This window comes from Orcinus orca, chromosome 17 (assembly GCF_937001465.1).
Source record: "Orcinus orca chromosome 17, mOrcOrc1.1, whole genome shotgun sequence".
Lineage (NCBI taxonomy): Eukaryota > Metazoa > Chordata > Mammalia > Artiodactyla > Delphinidae > Orcinus > Orcinus orca.
Window position 1 is genome coordinate 11,328,127 of NC_064575.1, and position 23,747 is coordinate 11,351,873.

Here is a 23,747-nt window from a genome sequence, read left to right on the forward strand (position 1 = left end):
TTAGACACAGCTCGGTCACACGACCACATGAGACTGTGAGGGAAACTGGCATATGTTAATTAACTTGATTGTGGTGATTATTTCAAAATGTATACACATTAACAAATCATCATGCTGTACTATATGTATATGTGTGTGTGTGTGTATATATATACACACACAATATTTGTCAATTATTCCACAATAAAGCTGGATGAAGAAAAAAGAAAAGGGCTTAGAGGCTGGAAAAACCTAACTGTAGAAAATAGGAGGAAATGGATAAATATATAAATTGACAGTTGAAATCTGAATTTTATTCTCAACCTACGAAGCAGTGCATATTAGAAAACCTTTCTTTACGCTCAAGTGAAAATGAGACCATCTGTATAATTACTGCATGGGTTCAATTATAATTACTTTTTCCCCCTTTTCAGTTTCTTATGCTGTAATTTGGCCCATATTGTTACAGTGTGTCTTGCAGTTTGGTGTATTCTATCACAAGTGGAAAACATGGACATCGAAATGCAGAAACCAAGACCCTGGGGAAGGGCTAATGGATTACTGATTTGATTTGATTGTCAAATATAACCAATAATTAGTTTACCTTTATTTATTTATTTATTTTATTTTTTTGTGGTACGCGGGCCTCTCACTGTTGTGGCCTCTCCCATTGCGGAGCACAGACTCCGGACGCGCAGGCTCAGTGGCCATGGCTTACGGGCCCAGCCGCTCCGCGGCATGTGGAATCTTCCTGGACCGGGGGCACGAACCCGTGTCCCCTGCATCGGCAGGCGGACTCTCAACCACTGTGCCACCAGGGAAGCCCTAGTTTACCTTTTTTAAAAAAATATATTTATTTGATTGCACTGGGTCTTAGTTGTGGCTCTGGGCTCCTTAGTTGTGGCATGCGAACTCTTAGTTGCAGCATGCATGTGGGATCTAGTTCCCTGACCAGGGATCAAACCCGAGCCCCCTGCATTGGGAGCGTGGAGTCTTACCCACTGCACCACCAGCCAAGTCCCAGTTTACCATTTTTAACAGCATTAAAAGTTGCATCACCTTAGTTCAAACCACCAAAACATGAATTAGCAAAAACATTGTTGGAATCTGTGATTCCTCCGGATAGTGTTGGCTTGTGCATATAACGTAGAGATAAAGATTAAGAAGAATGATGCCAACAAGAAACCTGGCGTGGTGTGTATCTACATCAGGTTGATAAGTGCTTTGTTGTTTTGAAACTTACAGCAGGGGTTTTATGTAAGGTCAGCCTGAAAAGTGGTTCTCAGATGTTATGTTCTGCTGTGTTCTGATTGACTTTGAAATGATGATTTTTTACATTCTCTAACAAAGCCTGTGTGACAGCCAAGCTTCTGTCTTCCTTGCAGGACAGAGATCCGGAAAAGGCATCCCCTCCAGGATGATCTTCCTTTCTTCGAGAAGCCCCTAGGCCGGCAGTTTTCCTTACCAAACCTGTCTCCGGAAGAGCCTCCACTGCAGACCATGACACTGGCCAACGAGGAAGCACTGCAGAAGATCTGTGCCCTCGAAAGTGAGCTTGCTGCCCTCAGAGCTCAGATTGCCAAAATTGTGACCCTCCAGGAACAGCAAAACCTCAGTGCAGGTCTGCAAGTCCTACATTTGTTTTAACCAGCAAACTGGAAATTAGGAGAATGCCACTAATTTGAAAAGAAAAAGGAAATGTATATATAGAAGTATAACTGAATCACTTTGCTGTACACCTGAAACTAACACAACATTGCAAATCAGCTATATTACAATGAAATTTAAAAGAAAAAAAAAAGTAACAGCCATTGGGCTTGTTGGAAAATCAGTCCTCTGCATTGTCCAGTACAGGACCCAGTCAAGGTTAAGTAGTTTTTGTTTGTTTTGAACAATCTTAATGCCGTCAGAGAGGATGATGAGTGTATTTTGAAAACACAACATATACATACATTGGTAACAGTTGAATTGCTACTAGTGAATGCTGTGGTAAACTTAGTTTCTGTGATAATGGCACCATTCCATCAGACAGGAGGTAATCGCAAAAAACAACCCTGACAGGGTTGAGTGCTGTTTACTGACCTACATGTCCTGAGGCAAGTACTTGGCCTTTCTACCTCCCTTTCCTGCTCTAAAATGGGGATAGTAGTTACCTATGGTAGGGAGTAAACGTGGAGATTATATACGATACCTTCAGCACATAGTAGATATTCAGTAGTCATTTTTCTCCCTCTTGCCCAGAGTGGAAACTGAATTCAGGTCCTTTGACTCCTGGACTACTACTGTTGCTTTTATTTGTGTGGCACTGTCACTCTGGAGAAGAAACTATAGCCTTGAAATCCTAGCCCATTAACCTGTTGGTAGGTAGTGGTTGTTTTTCCAAGTGTTGTTCCCTGAGTCCTGGCAAGACTCAGCATAAGCCAACTCTAAAGGTTAAAGGATAGGACAGTTATTCTGCCTCTGAGCCACTTTGCTTGTGGTCCTAGAGTTTAATGTAACCCCACATGGAAACCTCATCCAACCTGGGTCAGGCCAAGATGGGCAGAGGGTGAGTGCACTCCCCGCACCTGGTGTTACTTAAGTGAAATTTGCACGTAACTTATGAAAAACCAAAGTCCTGCCCTTTTCTGTTTAACCTATGAATTACAATTCTCTTTTGCTTTACCTCCCTCTTCTGGCAGTCTAGAAAACTACTGTAAACTGTGAGATAATTTGGGGCTTTATGTTAGACTTCTATTTACAATCCAAATCCCTTGAGTAAAACTCGTGTGCATCGAGTTCCCCCTAATTAATATAGTGCACCCCCAAAACAACTCTGTAATTTCCAATTATGCAGAAAGATGAATTTTTAGGTCCTTATTTTAGAACCACTTTAACTCTTGGTTACTTCTTGTTTTGGAAATTAACTATAACTTTTTTTTTTCCTCCCAGAAATTTGTTCAACAATAAATCTAAAACTTTAAACACACTTTGGTCAATGCACATTCTAGTTAATGCTTAATTAAATCTTCTATGTAAATATACTTAAAAAGAACCACTGAGTATCAAATGGTTTTTTCAAATACTTAACTCTAGTACTAAATTGTCAAACTGTATATACTGAAGATAGTTATGTGTGCAGTACAGATGCTCTGTTTCATCTAAAAGTAGCTACACACTTGGCAGCAGTCAGACTTGAACATTGGAGATCACAAAAGTGCCCTGTTAAGTTAAATGGAATGTTTCCATCTGGAGAGTTTGGGATTAAATGATACAGTGACTGAGATGCAGGCATTTAGATTCCAACCAAGTAACTGAAACTTCCTTTCTACTTACGTAACTTTGATTCTTTTTAAGGATACTGTTTTCAGATATAAAGTCCTTAACATAATGTTGCTTTTAAAATAGTTTATTTGCCTATTACCAGCAGGATCAAAATGACTTTCCCTTGTTTCTGTAGGTGACTTAGAATCTACGGCATCTGTTGCCCCAGCGCCACCCTGTGTCCCACCAGCTCCCCCTCCGCCACCTCCCCTCCCTCCGTCAGGGCTCCAAAAAAGCGCATCTGCTATTGATCTGATTAGAGATCGAAGAGAGAAAAATGCCTGTGCTGGAAAGACTTCAGTCAAGAGCAGTCCAAAGAAATCTGATATGCCAAATATGCTGGAGATCCTTAAAGACATGAACAGCGTGAAACTTCGGTCAGTGAAAAGGTGAGGATATATTTGCCTTCTTTCTCACTTCCCTTGATTTTTTTGCCTAAAACCAAGTACTAGGTTTCTTTTTTTTTAATTTTTGAATTTTATTAATTTTTTTCATACAGCAGGTTCTTATCCATTTTATACACATCAGTGAATACATGTCAGTCCCAATCTCCCAATTCATCACACCAGCCCCCCCCAACGCCAGTTTCCCCCCTTAGTGTCCATACGTTTGTTCTCTACACCTGTGTCTCAAATTCTGCTGTGCAAACTGCTTCATCTGCACCATTTTTCTTGGTTCCACATATATGCATTAATGTATGATATTTGTTTTTCTCTTTCTGACTTCACTCTGTATGAAAGTCTCTAGATTCATCCATATCTCTACAAATGACTCAATTTCGTTCCTTTTTATGGCTGAGTAATATTCCATTCTATATATGTACCACATCTTCTTTATCCATTCGTCTGTTAGTGGGCATTTAGGTTGCTTCCACATCCTGGCTGTTGTAAATAGTGTGGCAATGAACAGTTGGGTGCATGTGTCTTTTTGAATTATGGTTTTCTCTGGGTATATGCCCAGTAGTGGGATTGCTGGGTCATATGGTAGTTGTATTTTTAGTTTTTTAAGGAACCTCCATACTGTTCTCCATAGTGGCTGTATCAATTTACATTCCCACCAACAGTGCAAGAGGGGTCCCTTTTCTCCACACCCTCTCCAGCATTTGCTGTTTGTAGATTTTCTGATGATGCCCATTCTAACAGGTGTGAGGTGATACCTCAGTGTAGTTTTGATTTGCATTTCTCTAATAATTAGTGATGTTAAGCAGCTTTTCACATGCTTCTTGGCCACCTGTATGTCTTCTTTGGAGAAATGTCTATTTAGGTCTTCTGCCCATTTTTGGATTGGGTGGTTTGTTTTTTTAATATTGAGCTGCATGAGCTGTTTGTATATTTTGGAGATTAATCCTTTGTCCGTTGATTCGTTTGCAAATATTTTCTCCCATTCTTAGGGTTTACTTTTTGTCTTGTTCGTGGTTTCCTTCGGTCCCATTTGTTTATTTTTGTTTTTATTTCCATTACTCTAGGAGGAGGATCAAAGAAGATCTTGCTGTGATTTATGTCAAAGAGTGCTCTTCCTATGTTTTCCTCTAAGTGTTTTATAGTGTCCAGTCTTATATTTAGGTCTCTAATCCATTTTAGTTTATTTTTGTGTATGGTGTTAGGGAGTGTTCTAATTTCATTCTTTTACATGTAGCTGTCCAGTTTTCCCAGCACCACTTATTGAAGAGACTGTCTTTTCTCCATTGTATATCCTTGCCTTCTTTGTCATAGATTAGTTGACCATAGGTGCGAGGGTTTATCTCTGGGCTTTGTATCTTGTTCCATTGATCTATATTTCTGTTTTTGTGCCAGTACCATATTGTCTTGATTACTGTAGCTTTGTAGTATAATCTGAAGTCAGGGAGTCTGATTCCTCCAGCTCCGTTTTTTTCCCTCAAGACCACTATGGCTATTTGGAGTCTTTTGTGTCTCCATACAAATTTTAAGATTTTTTTTGTTCTAGTTCTGTAAAAACATGCCATTGGTAATTTGATAGGGATTGCATTGAATCTGTAGAAGCTTTGGGTAGTATAGTCATTTTCACAGTATTCATTCTTCCAATCCAGGAACATAGTATATCTCTCCATCTGTTGGTATCATCTTTAATTTCTTTCATCACTGTCTTATAGTTTTCCGCATACAGGTCTTTTGTCTCCCTAGGTATGTTTATTCCTAGGTATTTTATTCTTTTCGTTGCAATGGTAAACGGGAGTGTTTTTCCTTAATTTCTCTTTCAGGTTTTTCATCATTAGTGTATAGGAATGCAAGAGATTTCTGTGCATTAATTTTGTATCCTGCAGCTTTACCAAATTCATTGATTAGCTTTGGTAGTTTTCTGGTGGCATCTTTAGGATTCGCTATGTATAGTATCATGTCATCTGCAAACACTGACAGTTTTACTTCTTCTTTTCCAATTTGTATTCCTTTTATTTCTTTTTCTTCTCTGATTGCTGTGGTTAGGACTTCCAAAACGATGTTAAATAATAGTGGTGAGAGTTGACATCCTTGTCTTGTTCCTGATCTTAGAGCAAATGCTTTCAGTTTTTCACCATTGAGAATGATGTTTGCTGTGGGTTTGTTGTACATAGCCTTTATTATGTTGAGGTAGGTTCCCTCTGTGCCCATTTTCTGAAGAGTTTTTAATCATAAATGGGTGTTGAATTTTGTCAGAAGCTTTTTCTGCATCTATTGAGATGATAATATGGTTTTTATTTTCCAATTTGTTAATATGGTGTATCACATTGATTTGCGTATATTGAAGAATCCTTGCATCCCTGGGATAAACCCCACTTGATCATGGTGTATGATCCTTTTAATGTATTGTTGGATTCTGTTTGCTAGTATTTTGTTGAGGATTTTTGCATCTATATTCATCAGTGATATTGGTCTGTAATTTTCTTTTTTTTTTTTTGCGGTACGCAGGCCTCTCACTGCTGTGGCCTCTCCCATCGTGGAGCACAGGCTCCGGACGTGCAGGCACAGCAGCCACGGCTTACAGGCCCAGCCGCTCCGCGGCACGCGGAATCCTCCCGAACCGGGGCACGAACCCGTGTCCCCTGCTTCGGCCGGCGGACCCCCAACCACTGCGCCACCAGGGAAGCCCTGTAATTTTCTTTTTTTGTAGTATCTTTGTCTGGTTTTGGTATCAGGGTGATGGTGGCCTCATAGAATGAGTTTGGGAGTGTTCCTTCCTCTGCAGTTTTTTGGAAGAGTTTGAGAAGGATGGGTGTTACCTCTTTTCTAAATCTTTGATAGAATTCACCTGTGAAGCCATCTGGTCCGGGACTTTTGTTTGTTCGAAGATTTTTAATCACAGTTTCAATTTCATTACTTGTGATTGGTCTGTTCATATTTTCTGTTTCTTCCTGGTTCAGTCTTGGAAGGTTATACTTTTCTAAGAATTTGTCCATTTCTTCCAGGTTGTCCATTTTATTGGCATAGAGTTGCTTGTAGTAGTCTCTTAGGATGCTTTGTGTTTCTACAGTGTCTGTTTTTTTTTTTTTAATTTATTTTTGCTGTGTTGCGTCTTCGTTTCTGTGCGAGGGCTTTCTCTAGTTGTGGCAAGCGGGGGCCACTCTTCATCGCGGTGCGCGGGCCTCTCACTGTCGTGGCCTCTCTTGTTGCGGAGCACAGGCTCCAGATGCGCAGGCTCAGTAGTTGTGGCTCACGGGCCTAGTTGCTCTGTGGCATGTGGGATCCTCCCAGACCAGGGCTCAAACCCGTGTCCCCTGCATTAGCAGGCAGATTCTCAACCACTGCGCCACCAGGGAAGCCCCTACAGTGTCTGTTTTAACTTCTTTTTCATTTCTAATTTTATTGATTTGAGTCCTCTCCCTCATTTTCTTGATGAGTCTGGCTAATGGTCTATCAATTTTATCTTCTCAAAGAACCAGCTTTTAGTTTTATTGATCTTTGCTATTGTTTTGTTTCTATTTCATTTATTTCTGCTCTGATCTTTATGATTTCTTTCCTTCTGCTAACTTTGGGTTTTGTTTGTTCTTCTTTCTGTAGTTCCTTTAGGTGTAACGTTAGATTGTTTGAGATGTTTGTTGTTTCTTGAGGTAGGCTTGTATTGCTATAAACTTCCCTCTTGGAACTGCTTTTGCTGCATCCCATAGCTTCTGGATCATCATGTTTTTTGTCATTTGTCTCTAGGTATTTTTTGATTTCTTCTTTGATTTCTTCAGTGATCTCTTGGTTATTTAGTAGCATACTGTTTAGCCTCCATGTGTTTGTGTTTTTTACGTTTTTTCCCCCCTGTAATTGATTTCTAGTCTCAGAGTGTTATGCTCAGAAAAATGCTTGATACAATGTCAGTTTTCTTAAATTTACTGAGGCTTGATGTGATCTATCCTGGAGAATATTCCGTGCGCACTTGAGAAGAAAGTGTAATCTGCTGCTTTTGGATGGAATGTCCTATAAATATCAATTAAATCTATCTGGTCTATTGTGTCATTTAAAGCTTGTGTTTCCTTATTAATTTTCTGTTTAGATGATCTGTCCATTGGTGTAAGTGAGGTGTTAAAGTCCCCTACTATTGTATCACTGTTGATTTCTTCTTTTATAGCTGTTAGCAGTTGCCTTATGTATTGAGCTGTTCCTATGTTGGGTGCATATATACTTATAATTGTTACATCATCTTCTTGGATTGATCTTGTGATCATTATGTAGTGTCCTTCCTTGTCTCTTGTAACATTCTTTACTTTAAACGTCCATTTTATCTGATATGAGTTTTGCTACTCCAGCTTTTGATTTCCATTTGCATGCATATGTTTTTCCATCCCCTCGCTTTCTGTCTGTATCTCTGTAGGTCTGAAGTGGGTCTCTTGTAGACAGCATATATATGGGTCTTGTTTTTGTATGCATTCGGTGAGCCTGTGTCTTTTGGTTGAGCATTTAATCCAATCATGTTTAAGGTAATTATCGATATGTATGTTCCTATTACCATTTTCTTAATTGTTTTGGGTTTGTTTTTGTAGGTCCTTTTCTTCTCTTGTGTTCCACTTAATAGAAGTTTCTTTAGCATTTGTTGTAGAGCTGGTTTGGTGGTGCTGAATTCTCTTAGCTTTTGCTTGTCTGTAAAGCTTTTGATTTCTCCCTTGAATCTGAATGAGATCCTTGCCAGGTAGAGTAATCTTGGTTGTAGGTTCTTCCCTTTCATCACTTTATCATTCCACTCCCTTCTGGCTTGTAGAGTTTCTGCTGAGAAATCAGCTGTTAACCTTATGGGAGTTCCCTTGTATGTTATTTGTTGTTTTTCCCTTGCTGCTCTCAATAATTTTTCTTTGTCTTTAATTTTTACCAGTTTGATTACTATGTGTCTTGGTGTGTTTCTCCTTGGGTTTATCCTGTATGGGACTCTGTGCTTCCTGGACTTGGGTGGCTATTTCCTTTCCCACGTTAGGGAAGTTTTCGACTATAATCTCTTTAAATATATTCTTGGGTCATTTCTCTCTCCCTTCTCCTTCTGGGACCCTTATTGCGTTTAATGTTGTCCCCGAGGTCTCTGAGGCTGTCTTCATTTCTTTTCATTCTTTTTTCTTTATTCTGTTCCACAGCAGTGAATTCCACCATTGTCTTCCAGGTCACTTATCCGTTCTTCTGCCTCAGTTATTCTGCTATTGATTCCTTCTACTGTATTTTTCTTTTCAGTTATTGTATTGTTCATCTCTCTGTTTGTTCTTTAATTCTTCTAGGTGTTTGCTAAACATTTCTTGTGTCTTCTCAGTCTTTGCCTCCATTCTTTTCCCGAAGTCCTAGATCATCTTCACTATCATTAATCTGAAATCTTTTTCTGGAAGGTTGCCTATCTCCACTTCATTTAGTTGGTTTCTGGGGTTTTATCTTGTTCCTTCATCTGGTACATAGCTGTCTGCCCTTTCATCTTGTCTTTCTGTGAATGTGGTTTTTGTTCCACAGGCTGCAGGATTGTAGTTCTTCTTGCTTCTGCTGTCTGCCCTCTGGTGGATGAGGCTATCTAAGAGACTTGTGCAAGTTTCCTGATGGGAGGGACTGGTGGTGGGTAGAGCTGGCTGTTGCTCTGGTGGGCAGAGCTCAGTAAAAGTTTAATCTGCTTGTCTGCTGATGGGTGGGGCTGGGTTCCCTCCCTGTTGGTTGTTTGGCCTGAGGTGACCCAACACTGGAGCCTACCTGGGCTCTTTGGGCTAATGGTGGACTCTGGGAGGGCTCACACCAAGGAGTACTTCCCAGAACTTCTGCTGCCAGTGTCCTTGTCCCCACGGTGAGCCACAGCCACCCTCTGCCTCTGCAGGAGACCCTCCAACACTAGCAGGTAGGTCTGGTTAAGTCTCCCCTGGGGTCACTGCTCCTTCCCCTAGGTCCCAGTGCACACACTACTTTGTGTGTGCTCTCCAAGAGTGGAGTCTCTGTTTCCCCCAGTCCTGTCGAAGTCCTACAATCAAATCCCGCTAGCCTTCAAAGTCTGATTCTCTGGGAATTCCTCCTCCTGTTGCCGGACCCCCGGGTTGGGAAGCCTGACGTGGGGCTCAGAACCTTTACTCCAGTGGGTGGACTGCTGTGGTATAAGTGTTCTCCAGTCTGTGAGTCACCCACCAGCAGTTATGGGATTTGATTTTATTGTGATTGTGCCCCTCTTACTGTCTCATTGTGGCTTCTCCTTTGTCTTTGGATGTGGGCTGTCTTTTTTGGTGAGTTCCAGTGTCTTCCTGTCGATGGTTGTTCAGCAGTTAGTTGTGATTCTGGTGCTCTTGCAGGAGGGAGAGCACGTCCTTCTACTGTGCCATCTTGAACCGATCTCCCAAGTACTAGGTTTCTTGCGAACCTTGTTTTCTAACATGACTACATGAGTAGCTCTAAGTTTGTAGTTTAAAAAAGATAGTTAACTGTGTACAGGAGCCTAAGAGATTAGCAGAATAAACACTTGCAGGTAACTTTCCAGTTTCTCCCCCAACTGCATTTGAAGGCTTTTCGTTACTGTGCAGTCATTCATCCAGTGAAGCTGTATGCGTCCCTGCTATGGTAGTCACCAGGCTTTTGGAGAAGAATGGAACCCTAATTGCCCTGAAGGAGCACATAATCTCTGCTCCTGAGAGGACCTGAGGGACTGTTACTGGGCACTTTTGTGCTCTTTCATTGAGCTTTAAATCTAGGTTTTCCACTTCGCCGCATCAGTATGTGTCAGTGTCTTTGTCACGTGTATTGATGCCAGGGAAGGGCCGCCAGGCTCCCCGTGTGCTTCCCGGAGGGATCAGCGCCCCCTCGGTTCATGTTCATTTCTCTCAGGTCAGCACAAGACATGAAGCCCAAACCGGTGGATGCTGCTGACCCTGCTGCCCTCATAGCAGAGGCTCTGAGAAAGAAGTTTGCTTACCGGTATCGATGTGATAGCCAAGGTGAAGTTGAAAAAGGAATTCCAAAGTCTGAATCAGAGGGCACCTCAGAAAGAGTGTTGGTGAGTACTGGGCAGAGTTCTCTCCAAGTACAGCCTGGTAGTTCACTGCTGCACGCTGCAACACATTCAGCTGTGTGCGCCTGCAAGATTCAAAAGGACGTATGCTACAGGATTTAGTCCCTACCTACAGCTAGATTACCTATTATAGAAGAGCACAGAGAAGGAAGCAAAAGTTAACCCCTGGTTTCATTGCTTAGTGTCTCCTGTGTTAAATTTTTCATGCTGTTTTATTTAAGTATAATGAAGTGAAATTCATTACAATAAAATTTATATCTGAGGACAATAAAAATGCTGATATAGCAAGGAAAGATCATTTTCTCTTAGGGCACCTGTGAGGAACTCTCCTGAAGAGGGAGAGACATTTGACCAGGGGCTTGCAGGCTGTGGGCACGCCAAAGGTGGGGACTGAGCAGATTCATGGAAGCTCTCGAATATATTAATTTATACATTACCTCTATTCTGGGTACTGTCATGGGGCATATGTGTTTATTCCAGAGATGTAGATATCTTAGAAATTCTAGCATCTCTGAAAGTCTTCAGACATTGAAAAGGAAACTCTGTACCTTCCTTCTTTTATTCGGAGAAGTAAAATTGGACTAAGCTAGGCTCTTGCTAAGGTAATTATAGTTTTCTAGGGCGTAATTTTGTTGTCTCTTTGCCTTTCACTCTTTTGATATGTCATGTTTATAACAATTTGTCAATTCATAAAGGTTTTAATATTACGTAGCTGTTTGGTTTTTCATGAAGAACATACCTTTGATCCATGATTGGGAGCGGGGCATATCATTACTGTTACATGAACCAGTGTCTTTTTTGTTTCTTTTCTAGTTTGGGCCACACATGTTGAAGTCTACAGGAAAAATGAAGGCTTTAATTGAAAATGTTTCAACTTCCTAATACTGAGCTGAGAAAGACTGTCCTACTAGTTCAGCTGTTAGTGTTGATTTCTATTAGCCGAACAGCCCTAATACACCATTTGGTAAATACCTGAATTTAGTGTCTCCTTTTAAGTCTCAGGATTAAGCTGTAACAAAAGCACTCTAAGTTTGTTCGCTTTTAAGAGAAGGTCCGTTCTGAAGTTTTCCATAACATATTTATATTCTGATGTGTTTTTAATGTGTAGCCAAGATGTTTAGATTTCCAGTCTGGAAAACAATTATATAGATTTCAGAATAAAGAAAGGACCTTTGTAGATGTGAGTTTTTAATTCTTAACACTAATTTATCTGTACAAATGTTTTATGTGCATGTATTCAGGACGTAAGATTTAGCAAGGGGGTGACGAGGGTGCTGACAGTGCCATTTGTTTTCAGTGATCATTTCTGTTCAGTGATGGAGCAGGTGGAATAACCAGGTTGTTGGAATGAAATGGTTTTGAGATTGGAATTTCTTACCTTGAACAGAACTTTTTATGTTAGATTCTCTCTCACGTTTTCTTGGATTGGAGATGGAGTTTGAGTAGGAACCAGATAATGTTTGCTGCTGAAATTACATAATGCTTTCCTTTAAAGAGGGAAGTCAAGGATCATGGAAACCGTTTTCACTGTAGTGCCATCCAGTGCTGAGGAAGGAAATGTAGTTTTCAGATAGTGAGGAATCAAATGATTGAATTAAATCTCTTTTAAAGTAAAAACTAGAATATACCATCTTTTTCTTTCATTCAGTTTAATAAATGGCATGAAGATAACTTGCTGCTAATACTTCTGGAAAATGTCAGCATAGTGGAGTTAAACATTTTTAATATTGGTCCAAATAGTAGCTTTATAATGAAATATTGAATAGGAGAAAGAATTTTCTGTAAGCTGCTTATCATTGGTCAGAACGGTGTTCTGCTGAATTATATTATGTAGCATAAACCTTAGGTGCTGTTAGGAAGTAGACAGCTGCCTTTCTCCTCTACGACTTCTAAGGAATTGCTACAAGTGATCAGTTTTAAATGCATGTATCTTCATGATTTTCTATATTTCTGTTAAACACACATAGTTTAATGTCAGAACCTCCTACTATGAGTAAATATTTGGATCTATTATTTAAATCCTAGTGAAAAGAAAGTTGTCCTTCCTGGGGGGATCAGGAGATGTGAAGACCCTTTTAAGTTATTGAAAATACGTGCAGTGTTCTAAATAACAGCAAATATTAGTTGGAGGTGATTTTCATGGTTTGGTTATTCAGCTGAACTTTGAACTGTGGCTTATTTTACACATGTTGATACATTGTTTCTGATTGTTTCCTACGGTTTAAAAATTCTGCCTTTAAAAGGAATTCAGAAAATTCGCCTGATATAAATTTCTTAGGAGGTCAAAGTATGTATTCTATTTGTATCACTGTTGAATTTTGGGCAGTGCTCCAATTACAAGGAAGTTACTGTTTTGAAATAAACTTTTACTTTCCTTGGGCCATAATGCCTATACAAATGCTTTCATTTTTTTTTCCACAATAGGCACGATTCTTTTATATTATACATGCAGCTTCTTTAGAATTACTTGCTTTCTGCATTTTTCAAGGGGAAATATATTGCCTAGAATATATCACCTCTCATTCATCTTTCTCTTAAAGGAACTCCATCATTAAGAAGAGAAAGGCAGTCACTTGGGATGAGTTTCCTCAGGGTTCTCAAGCCTATAATCCACCTCTGGGACTGGTGAAAGCTCTTTCCTCATCTTCCCCTACACCCACCTCATTCAGTTTCTGGTTCTCCCACCCAACACGATAGTTGGGTGAAAGATCTTAAAAATAGTTCAACTCTACATTTTACAGCTGAGGCTCAAAAAGTTAAATAACTGGTGTAATGTTTTCTCTTCTGTGATTCTGACTAGTCTAGGGCCTCACTCTTATAGAATGGACCCTTGAGAATGTGGGGGGCGGGACTTAGCCTTCCAATGCAAGGGGTGTGGGTTCCATCCCTGGTCAGGGAGCTGAAATCCCACGTATCCCTCCTGACTAAAAAGGAAAACATAAAACAGAAGCAATATTGTAACAAATGCAATTAAAAGACTAAAACTGGTCCATATCAAAGTTTTTAAAAAAAAAGAAAACGTGGGTGTTTGTTAGGGGCACCGACTCCCTCTCATCCCCAGTCGAAAATCCACACGTTGCCATCTCTGCCTCAACAACAAATGAATTGGTAAATGACTCACCCAGGGGTGGGCAGGAAGCTGAAACAGTGTGGAGAGGGTCAGGACTCAACCCTTAGTTTCTTTGATTCCATGTCCTGTGATCTCTGGTCAAACACTCACTTCTCCCCATATGTACCTTAAAGATCTGTAAAATGAAAATACAGGTACTATATTATTTATTGAAACACGTCCACATGTAAGTGGACCCATGCAGTTCAAACCTGTGTTGTTCAAGGGTCAACTGTGTACGTAATGAGTGTGGCAAAGAGTGCTGGACTTGGAGCTAAAACACGACCCACGTATGTGATCCTGGCCAAGTCACACCTCTTTTTAAAATGAGACTAATGCTCAGTCCAGAAAACTAGGATTAAATAATGATTCTGAACACGTTCTGTACATGGCAGCTTGCTAAGTAAGTTACTACATTATTTTACACAAGGTCACTGTAGTGCCCAGTAGACGGATTTCTCCAGTGTTCTTGGCACCTGGAAAAGGTGTCATTCTGTGCACAGGCCTGGGTGGAGCAGTAAGTCTTAGTCTTCAGTTCTGGTTGTCCTCCCAGTCGTAGGCCCTTCTGCAGAAGAATACTGTCCTCATTTTTTCTTTTTTTAAATTTTTTGACCACATTGCATGGCATGTGGGATCTTAGTTCCCCGACCAGGGATCGAAACAACAACCCTTGCATTGGAAGCCCAGAGTCTTAACCACTGGACCGCCAGGGAAGTCCGCTGCCCTCTTGCTGTATTAAGAGTTCCTATTGGGCTTCCCTGGTGGCGCAGTGGTTGAGAGTCCGCCTGCCGATGCAGGGGACACGGGTTCGTGCCCCAGTCCGGGAAGATCCCACATGCCGCGAAGCGGCTGGGCCCGTGAGCCGTGGCCGCTGAGCCTGCGTGTCCGGAGCCTGTGCTCCACAACGGGAGAGGCCACAACAGTGAGAGGCCCGCGTACCACAAAAAAAAAAAAAAAAAAAGAGTTCCTATGAGTCTGTGCCTCAGTGGTGAAGGAAGAAAACATGAGGTAACAACTACTGGAAACAAACCATCCTCTGGTAACTTCTCCAAAAAACACAAGTTTTCTGTGTAGGTTAGATCTGGCAGATACAAGTTTAAACTTTCAGGCGTTAGCCCAGTAGCACCCGCTCTGGGATTGCCAGGCAGAAGGAGGCACTCGGTTTTACAACAGTATCACTGTTCTGCCTGTTACTGTCACAGTCTTTCCCATGAGCCTTTAGCCATTCCCGAGTCCTCTTCCCCCTTCTCATCCTAGACTCAGCATTCTTCTGAGCTACCCCACTGAGCCTTTTTCTTAAAATTCTTATTACTTTTTCCTTGTAAACCTTGTAAGCAGGCTAGTTCTTGGTTCGTACTAGTGTGATCACTTGAGAACAGATAGGACAATAAAATAAAATAATAAAAATAGCATACCCATGGAAGGATCCAGAAATCTTGGATGCTTCCCCGAAAGCTGTTGTCGTTAGTCCACTTGGTAGGGGCTGGAAAACTTAATGTTCCTCTAGCTGGAGCTTCTCAAACTTCTCTCCCCTGGAAGATTCTCCAGCCTCTTCTAAAGGTCAGAGAGCTCCTTCTCTAAGCTGAGAGAATAACACGAGTGTAATTTAGACATTACCAGGAAGCTAAAGAAGATGATCCAAATAGCACCTCCCATTCCATCCCAAACTGCTGTGGCTGCTACAGGGCAGTCCTGTCCCTCCTAACCACTGTCTTCCCAGCTGGAAAAGCCGTAATTTGGGGAGAAAGACACTCTTCACAACAGGATTTTTACCAGAGTTGTGAACAGCTTTCTGTTCACATGGCCTAGGAGCCGTCCCTCTTCACTGGCCAGTCATGCTTGCTATCAGAGGATGAAAAAGGGTGAGAAGCAGGTGTGATCGGTGACGGTGGAGAGCACGTGACACTCTGCACGATGATCTCTCTGACGCAGCTCCGGAGCAGACTGCCCTCTGCAAGGGGAGCACCAGCCACTGCAGAGACATGTGTGACTCAGGACGCAGCCCTGACGAGCTGGTCCAAGTCCTCCCTTGGGAATCTGAATAGGAAACCTTGAGCGAGGGGCACAGTTGGTACCTGGAGCTCAAATAAGCACGCCATGAGGTACACGTGTACCCACGATACCCACGAGCAGTTTATACAAAACAGATGACGAGGACACGAACAAGGACACTGGGACTGAACCGTGTGTCAGGACATTATTTTACCTTCACGAGGCAGACATGTTATAGGTTAGGGAGCCACGCAGAAGATGAGGTGACGCGCTAATACATGACCAAAGACCTTAACACAGTCGATCTAGCCATAAAGACAACACTTTAAAAACTTTACTGCCTTTCTAAGCAGACACTCCAAGGTAGAGAAGAGAAAGGAAGAGGAGAAGTGTGGGAAGAAGCAGACGCGGCAAGAAGCTACATCTCAGAGTGCTCAGACCCCAGGTTCTGCTTCTGCAGCCTTCATGGGGTTTGTCTCATTATCGTGAACATGAATCCTCAAGATAAAGCTCCAGTTACCCTGCAGTGATCTGAGTGAGACTCTGTTCCCTACAATGGAGAAGTTAACCCCTATCTTGTGAGGATTCTTAGATGGAAATTCAGAAACTTTCCTGCAAATGTTCAACTAGGAACTTTAAACACATTCCTTTATGATACTTTCTTCAAAAGATAAAGCACCGGGCTTCCCTGGTGGCACAGTGGTTGAGAGTCTGCCTGCCGATGCAGGGGACACGGGTTCGTGCCCTGGTCCAGGAAGATCCCACATGCCACGGAGGGGCTGGGCCCGTGAGCCATGGCCGCCGAGCCTGCGCGTCCGGAGCCTGTGCTCCGCAATGGGAGAGGCCACAACAGTTAGAGGCCCACGTACCGCAAAAAAAAAAAGACAAAGCACCTTGGGATACCATGCAGCCTCCCGATTCTTTATAGGATGCGGCTCAACAGTAAAGAAACACTTCAAATTTATGCTCAAAAATCTCAAACAATGCATAGCTTAAACATAAATGTAATATAAGATGAACTTTCTTAACAAGACTATTGATGGGACCAGTGGAAAGCTGCAGTAAACCAATAGGTCACTGTGCTTCAGTTTTAAAATACAGCTAAAAAGAATCTAATACTAAAAATGGGGGTGTTTCTCTTTCCCTGACCATTCTACCAGACTTCAGGATAGGTTCAGGATGACTTAGCATAGCTGTAAAAGTAAAAAAAAAATGTTACTGTGATTGATAAAAGTTATTAGTATTTTACGAGAAGTATCACAGTGAACATCTAAGACTTATATTTTAGAATCAAACTTGAAAGCTAAATGATTTTACCAGTCACGGATGTTAGTAAGATTCAATAATGACTGGAAATGGTGTCATTTTCATCATTAACCCAACAAAATCATTCATTCTCGACAATACCCCAACACTTTACACTCATTTTGTGCAATACAGAAACCTCCCATGTTACATAACAGATGCTTTCCACACATCATCTTGTCACCCAAACATTTTGAGAACAGAGACCCCGTCTCGGTATTTAGTTTTAATACCTTTATTACATCCAGTGCAGTTCTGCACACAACAGGAACTCGGATACTGTGACCACGTGACTTCGCCATCGACAGACTAGTTTCCACATAATTGCTCATGATGGTAGACTGATAGCTAAAAAGGAAACAATTCCAAGTTAATTTTTTCAACATTTACTGACGGCACAGTTCACGCTAGCCCTATGCTAAGCACAAGAGAAAAAAAGGTGGAGGAGATGGCTGTGCACCCCTGGCAGTCCCCCGCAAGTAGCGGTCACTTCCCCTGGAGACAGTGGACAACTGGGGGCCTTCCAGAGGACACAGGTTGTCTGCAAATCCTCAGCAAACAAGGAATGGCTCAGGCTAAGTCTTGCACATATCTGGATAACTCTGTGTTTCAGATACATGCTGCTAGTATGGTGATTAATGTCACATTTATTTAAAAACATTCCTGAATGCAGATTAGCTGTCGGTCATTGTCCCAAGCGGGAGATGCTGATTGGGAGGAGATTTAAACGAAATATTTATACATTAAAAAAAGTACACATGGGGCTTCCCTGGTGGCACAGTGGTTGAGAGTCCGCCTGCCGATGCAGGGGACACGGGTTCGTGCCCGGGTCCAGGAAGATCCCACATGCCGCGGAGCGGCTGGGCCCGTGAGCCATGGCCTCTGAGCCTGCGCGTCTGGATCCTGTGATCCACAACGGGAAAGGCCACAGCAGAGAGAGGCCCGCGTACCGCGCCAAAAAAAAAAAAAAAAAGAAGTACACATGAAAACACTGTAAACCTCCAATGTGAAAATTTTAAAGTTTTAAGAAAATCGAAAGTTTTAAGAGTCAAGAAAGATTTTTGGAAAGAAAGGCTGTTACAGGAATCTTCAAAGAATTATTTGCACCTCTAACCTGTACCTAAGGTACAAACACATTGCCCAGGTTGGACAAAGGACATAAAATATTTACTTCTTTTATGTAAAGAGGATCATTATAAACCACCACACTTACTGAGTGCAGATACTGACCAGGAACCAGATAGTTTTTGTTAAGCTAAGGCTTACCACAATTTTCTCTCCGAGGACCTTCAGCCTAGAGCAGAGGAGCTGCCGCCCCATGACTAAGGGCCGGCCCAGAGCCCCAAAGGGCTGCTGCAACGCTCAACAGTTCTTTGAAGTCTCCTGTTTCATCTTAAAAATTTGTGAATTTTGCATTCTCTTCTATAATATTTAATTACTCATTTAAACTGTGACCTTCTAAATTACTGTACTGTTTCCTCAGATTTTTCTAGAAAACCGATGTTCAAAGAATATAGGTCCTGTTGAAGAAGCAGGGCTATAGCCGGTAATACCACATATATGTAACAAAACATACCTTTGCAGTGGGTTTATTTTATGTGTAGGCAGGAGATGGGAGCAACGCTCAGGTGTCTCCCCCTGGAGAATGGCAATAAGAAGACAATCCTCTGAATATCCAACAGTGAGAAACACGTAACAGGTCAGAGAAGAAGAAAGCAATCATACACTGGCAGATGGAGCCCAGGCAGGCTCAACTGATGCAAGGCTGAAGGTCTGTCTGCTGGATGTGCCAATCACGCAGGCGTGGAGAAGGAGCTCCTGGCGGAGAATCTGTAGCCTCGTTCAGGGGAGCCGTGGTCCACAAACGAGTAACAGCAGGTACGTCCCTGCAGGATGCGTGAGGTGACTTGCTTCCCTTGCTCAGAATCCATGCTCAAGCAACCGGCTGATCGTCGTTTGGCTTCCCGAGAACGTCTGCCTAAAGGGAGAGAACGACTGATAGTTATATTTCTCACTGTAAATTGAACTATTAACGCTTTAAAAAACCATCAGTTTCTGTGAAATTGGTTAATGTGAGTTTGCTATGAGATACAGTTCTACTTTCCATGTGCTGACATGCTAGGTGTATGAGCTGGCAAGTTTCCTTATCAGACACTGGATGCGTCAGATGTGCCAAGATGATACTCCTCGTATAAGTGGCCAACTGACCTTCCCCACATAGCCCTCGGACTTCTGCACCCAGCTGTCCAGTGTGGTGGCCACGAGCCACATGTGGAGACCGGGCACCTGAAACATGGCTGGTCCGAACCGAGACGTGCTGTAAGCATAAAATACACGCCAGATTTCAAAGACTCTGTAACAGAAAAGAGAATGTAAAACATCTCAATAGTTTTTTATAATGACTACATATTGAAATGATAAAATACTGTGGATATGTTGGAATAAATATTATTAAAATTCCAGCTGTTTATCCTTTTTTTTAAACGTGACTCCTCGGAAATTGACAATCACTGACTCAACTCACACTGTATTTCTATCCGACATCACTCTTCTATGCAAATAATGACTATGTTTGAGTTCAAAGTTTACACGTATCCCTTCTAATGAAATGGACTCGAGAGGATCCAGGAGAGGCCCAGTGGTACCTTTCTTACGCTGATACCAAAAGTAGTATTAAGTGGCCATTTTATTACTTGACTTTTAAAAGGCTAATACGAGTAGTATTTTAGTACCTGCAAGGCCTGAGGTTCCCGCCGTGGGAACAAAGGGCTGTGGAGTCAAGAGGCTGGGCTCAGAGCCGACTTCTCCCGGCTGTCAGGACTCTGTCCACTACGTCCCGGCCTCAGCTTGCTCACCCGTGAGGTGCAGGCAGCACACGAGCCCGCAGGACTCTGCCTGCGCCCAGCTCTGCCTGAACAAATGTGTGGCGAGCGAATGCCGGAGCCGACAAGCGAATTCTTTGTTTCCCTAGTAATTTAGTGTCGTGGTTTCCAACGGACTGACTTACAGGTAAATATCAAAGATGAAAATGTGAAAAGATAGGTTTTTATTCGTCAAAAGTTAACAGCAACAGGCACGTATTAAAATGAGTATGGCAAAGCCTTTTACAAATGGCTTTACACTCAAGCTTTCTCCCAAGAGAATGACTGTTGCAACAAACTTGTAAACATAATTAATAAACAGTCCTTTACAGTAACAAGGGAAATACAATTGAACTAAAAGAAAGCACCGGTTTCTCTTAAAACTAGATTACAGTTGTGCTTACTACACATAAAACATTTTAAAACAAATTACAAAAGTGGAATGTTGTAAGTTTAAAATTAGTCCTTAGATTTTGTCCTAGAAAACATCTGTTCACATCAAAAGGCCCATCAAAGGGTAACGTTTCATCAAAGGGGGAGGGACAAGAAAACAATGCACTTTTTTCAAATCAAAACAAGAAGTTTGGTCACTTAGCTTTGTGCATAGTTTAAGGCATCTGGAGCGATCTGTTACGGCTGACCTCCCTTCCCCTCCCCACGTGTGGCTGCCCATTATGTCACATTCTAAAATAATAAATAAAAGCTGACGTTCCCAATCCTTCCCACGTGGATAAATAGAACACATGCACAGTCACACATGCACGAGCGTGCCCCACACACACATCCGCACACACACAACATACCTCTCACTCCCTGCAGCGAGAGGGACTTTAGTACCCTTGCTCTGAAGGACACACTTGCCCATCCCACTTTATTTCAGATTGGCAATACCCTGAGCTGATTATGGTGTTTTAAAACATTCCACCCTTTTCTTGCATGTGCAGGTCAAGTGTACATTAGTGAAAACAACATGCAATGTCTTCACTGCGGAATCATAATACAGCTAGGACACTGGGGTTCTGCCCCTCCCGCCCCAAATTAAAAACTAAGAGTTAAAAAAAATTGCATTGCCCAACAGCACTGGAGTGAAAGCTCGGCGGCACTCTAGGATAAATGCTCAGTTTCCAGTGCACAAAGTAAAAGGATAGCGAATGGGAGGCTTTGGTGGCATCCAAAGGAGAAGAAAGGCAAACCGGGGGAAAGGGCTGCAGTTTAGGTTTGATCTTTAAAATTCTTAGTGGTTCCTTCACAATCGTGCTCCAAGGCGGATTGAGAACCAATATTTCAGAGTTGGTCTGTAAACATCGAGTCTGGCCAGAGGCGCAGAGGCTGGGCACTTCACATTTCCATTTTCTCCAAGAGAACTTAGTGGAAGGTACAGATACACACTGTTGCATCAGACGGGTTAAATTCCAAAGATTTCTGCTGAAGGCTTCGGTTCAAGTTTCATGATGCTTCGAGAAGCATGAGGGCCACCGCAAAACTTCCTGCAAAACTTTGTTATTCCCTTCGGTTCGCTCCCACTGGGCTTTGCATATTCAAGGTTTCACATGAAAGCCAAATGCATATTGCTGTGTTCGGGTCTTGTAATTAAAAAGTGGGTTCAAATGATCCAACAGAGGAAATCTTGGAAATAAATAATGCTGGCGTCATTCACTTCCCTCAGCAGCCGAGAGTAAAGTTCTCTCACCTCAAGACCCCATTCACATTTCTAACGAGCTCCAGAGGCAGTCTGCCCACTGACTTGGGGGACGGTTTAGGATAACCGGTTCTCCTGAGGTAATAACTGTGAGTTCAGCTCCTCAAATGCAGCGTCAGCGTCCTCGCTGCTGGACTGTTCTCGCTGCAGTCCCTTCCAGCTGGCTTTGTTCAGCCCCACGTGTCCGAGCATTGTCTGGGACAGCCTGGTGTTGGAGAACCGGGCCCATTCTGTGAACAGAGGCTCCACGAGGTACGTCATAAAACCTGAGACAGCAAGAGAAAAGGTATTAGTGGATGTTCTGAAACTTTACAACGTCGAGGTAGTGTTTACTCTCTTAAGTTCTATTCCAATATTACCTCTTATTTTTCAAAAGATGTGTGTGCAGATTTACATATCTTCTCTGAAGAATCTATTTAGGCAACTTACTGAAACCTGAAGTAAAGGTGAACTGACAAACACAGCCCATCTCTTCTGACGACTCCTCTCAGCTGCACCAACCATATCCTTCTATTTCAGCAAACCTGCGGCGGCCCTCTCAACCCTGAGGAGCAGGGCACAGTGTGCCCAAGGCTAAGGGGGTCCCCCCGGGGCTGTGGGTGACGAGGCCGGACTGAGGCGCGGCTGCCCTACCGTCCGGGCTGGTAATCGTCACACCTGGTCATGAGCACAGTGGGCCCGCTATGAATCTCAGGATTTATAAAGCCAAAATGCATGCCACAAAGTGTGAGTCTAAAACGAACAGAGGAGATTAGTTTACACAATTAGGAAAGTGAACATCAAAAGTGTACCAGGGGGCCTACTTTACAGACACTTCCTACAATCGATCTCCCTTAATTCAGTCAGAAAAGGAGAAGGAGTGGTCTCGGGCCTGTCTGCATCTCTGGGTTACACAGCACTCGAGCTCACATTACAGCTGACTTAAAACTACATAGTGTCTTACACAGGGTGAAAGAAGCCTCACCTTAACAATCAGATCACATCTATTAGGAGAAGCAAATAACACTGTCTTCCTAAACTTTTGATCAACGACAGGAAAATGTACATTCAAATTCTATCACTGTTTAACAGTTTTAAAATTTTCTTCATCTCTAACACCTTTTCTTTTCAGCAAAAGACCACATGGACCACAGACAACACAGGTTCCATTTAGCTAACAAAAAAAAAATCTCACTGGAAATAAAGCACCCACTACTTTTAATTAGAAAAGTCATATACGGTCTGATGATTGAATTTTTTCAAGTGTACAGATTATGGTATCTGAAGTAGTAACGATATTGGAAATAAGGCTTTCTTCCATCTCTTTTTTTTTTTTTTTGTTTTTGTTTTTGTTTTGCGGTACGCAGGCATCTCACTGTTGTGGCCTCTCCCGCTGCGGAGCACAGGCTCCGGACGCGCAGGCTCAGCAGCCATGGCTCACGGGCCCAGCCGCTCCGCAGCACGTGGGATCCTCCCAGACCGGGGCACGAACCCGTGTCCCCTGCATCGGCAGGCGGACTCTCAACCACTGCGCCACCTGGGAAGCCCCCATCTCTTTTTTTAAAAATTTATTTATTTTTGGCTGCGTTGGGTCTTCGTTGCTGCGTGCGGGCTTTCTCTAGTTGAGGTGAGCGGGGGCTACTCTTCGTTGCGGTGCACGGGCTTCTCATTGCAGTGGCTTCCCTTGTTGTGGAGCACGGGCTCTAGGTGCACGGGCATCAGTAGTTATGGTACGCGGGCTTCAGAAGTTGTGGCTCACGGGCCCAGCCACTCCGCGACATGTGGGATCTTCCCGGACCAGGGCTCCAGGGAAGTCCTCCATTTCTTTCTTTCATCTCTTCCATCCCCTCCACACATGTTAACTGAGAACCTTCTAGATGCCAGGCACTGCTCTGGGGTGGCCACGGATAAGCAGTGGACAAACAGACAAGATGTGCTCTCCACGAGTTACGTCTGGTGAGGAGAGAGAGGACACGGGAAAACGGCATCACTGCAGTCAGAGCTTCTGGCAGCCAAGCCACCCCCTCAGCCCCGGGTCAGGCTGAGCCAGCCGCCAGAGCCCTGTCTTTTCCAGGTGCCACAGTCAAGTCGT

At 42.7% G+C, this 23,747-nt stretch overlaps 2 protein-coding genes and 1 long non-coding RNA gene across 8 annotated transcripts in view; 1 reads left to right on the forward strand and 2 right to left on the reverse strand.

The window, feature by feature from the left end:
- Nucleotides 1-13,096, forward strand: part of MTFR1 (mitochondrial fission regulator 1) — a 67,429-nt gene extending 54,333 nt beyond the window's left edge. For 2 of the 3 annotated variants that reach the window (XM_012534885.3, XM_049700447.1), the window contains exons 5-8: nt 1,365-1,600; nt 3,419-3,671; nt 10,527-10,695; nt 11,524-13,096. In XM_012534885.3, coding sequence (XP_012390339.1) covers nt 1,365-1,600; nt 3,419-3,671; nt 10,527-10,695; nt 11,524-11,592 — 727 coding nt within the window. In that variant the 3' untranslated portion in view covers nt 11,593-13,096. Of the gene's footprint in view, nt 1-1,364; nt 1,601-3,418; nt 3,672-4,747; nt 5,220-10,526; nt 10,696-11,523 lie in introns of those variants that run through there. The other variant, XM_049700448.1, reaches the window with a different exon arrangement.
- LOC125961655 (uncharacterized) lies at nt 8,838-11,547 on the reverse strand. Its single transcript, XR_007472630.1, has 2 exons — nt 11,450-11,547; nt 8,838-10,775 (listed from the first exon to the last, which is right to left on the reverse strand). It is a non-coding gene; the product is annotated as an uncharacterized LOC125961655 (long non-coding RNA).
- Nucleotides 13,097-20,141: 7,045 nt separating the features above from the next.
- Nucleotides 20,142-23,747, reverse strand: part of PDE7A (phosphodiesterase 7A) — a 114,441-nt gene continuing 110,835 nt past the window's right edge. For 2 of the 4 annotated variants that reach the window (XM_004274968.4, XM_033437590.2), the window contains one exon: nt 20,142-21,942. In XM_004274968.4, the coding sequence (XP_004275016.1) occupies nt 21,734-21,942 (209 nt within the window). In that variant the 3' untranslated portion in view covers nt 20,142-21,733. Of the gene's footprint in view, nt 22,409-23,747 lie in introns of all 4 variants that reach the window. The other 2 variants (XR_004486007.2, XM_033437589.2) reach the window with 2 other exon arrangements.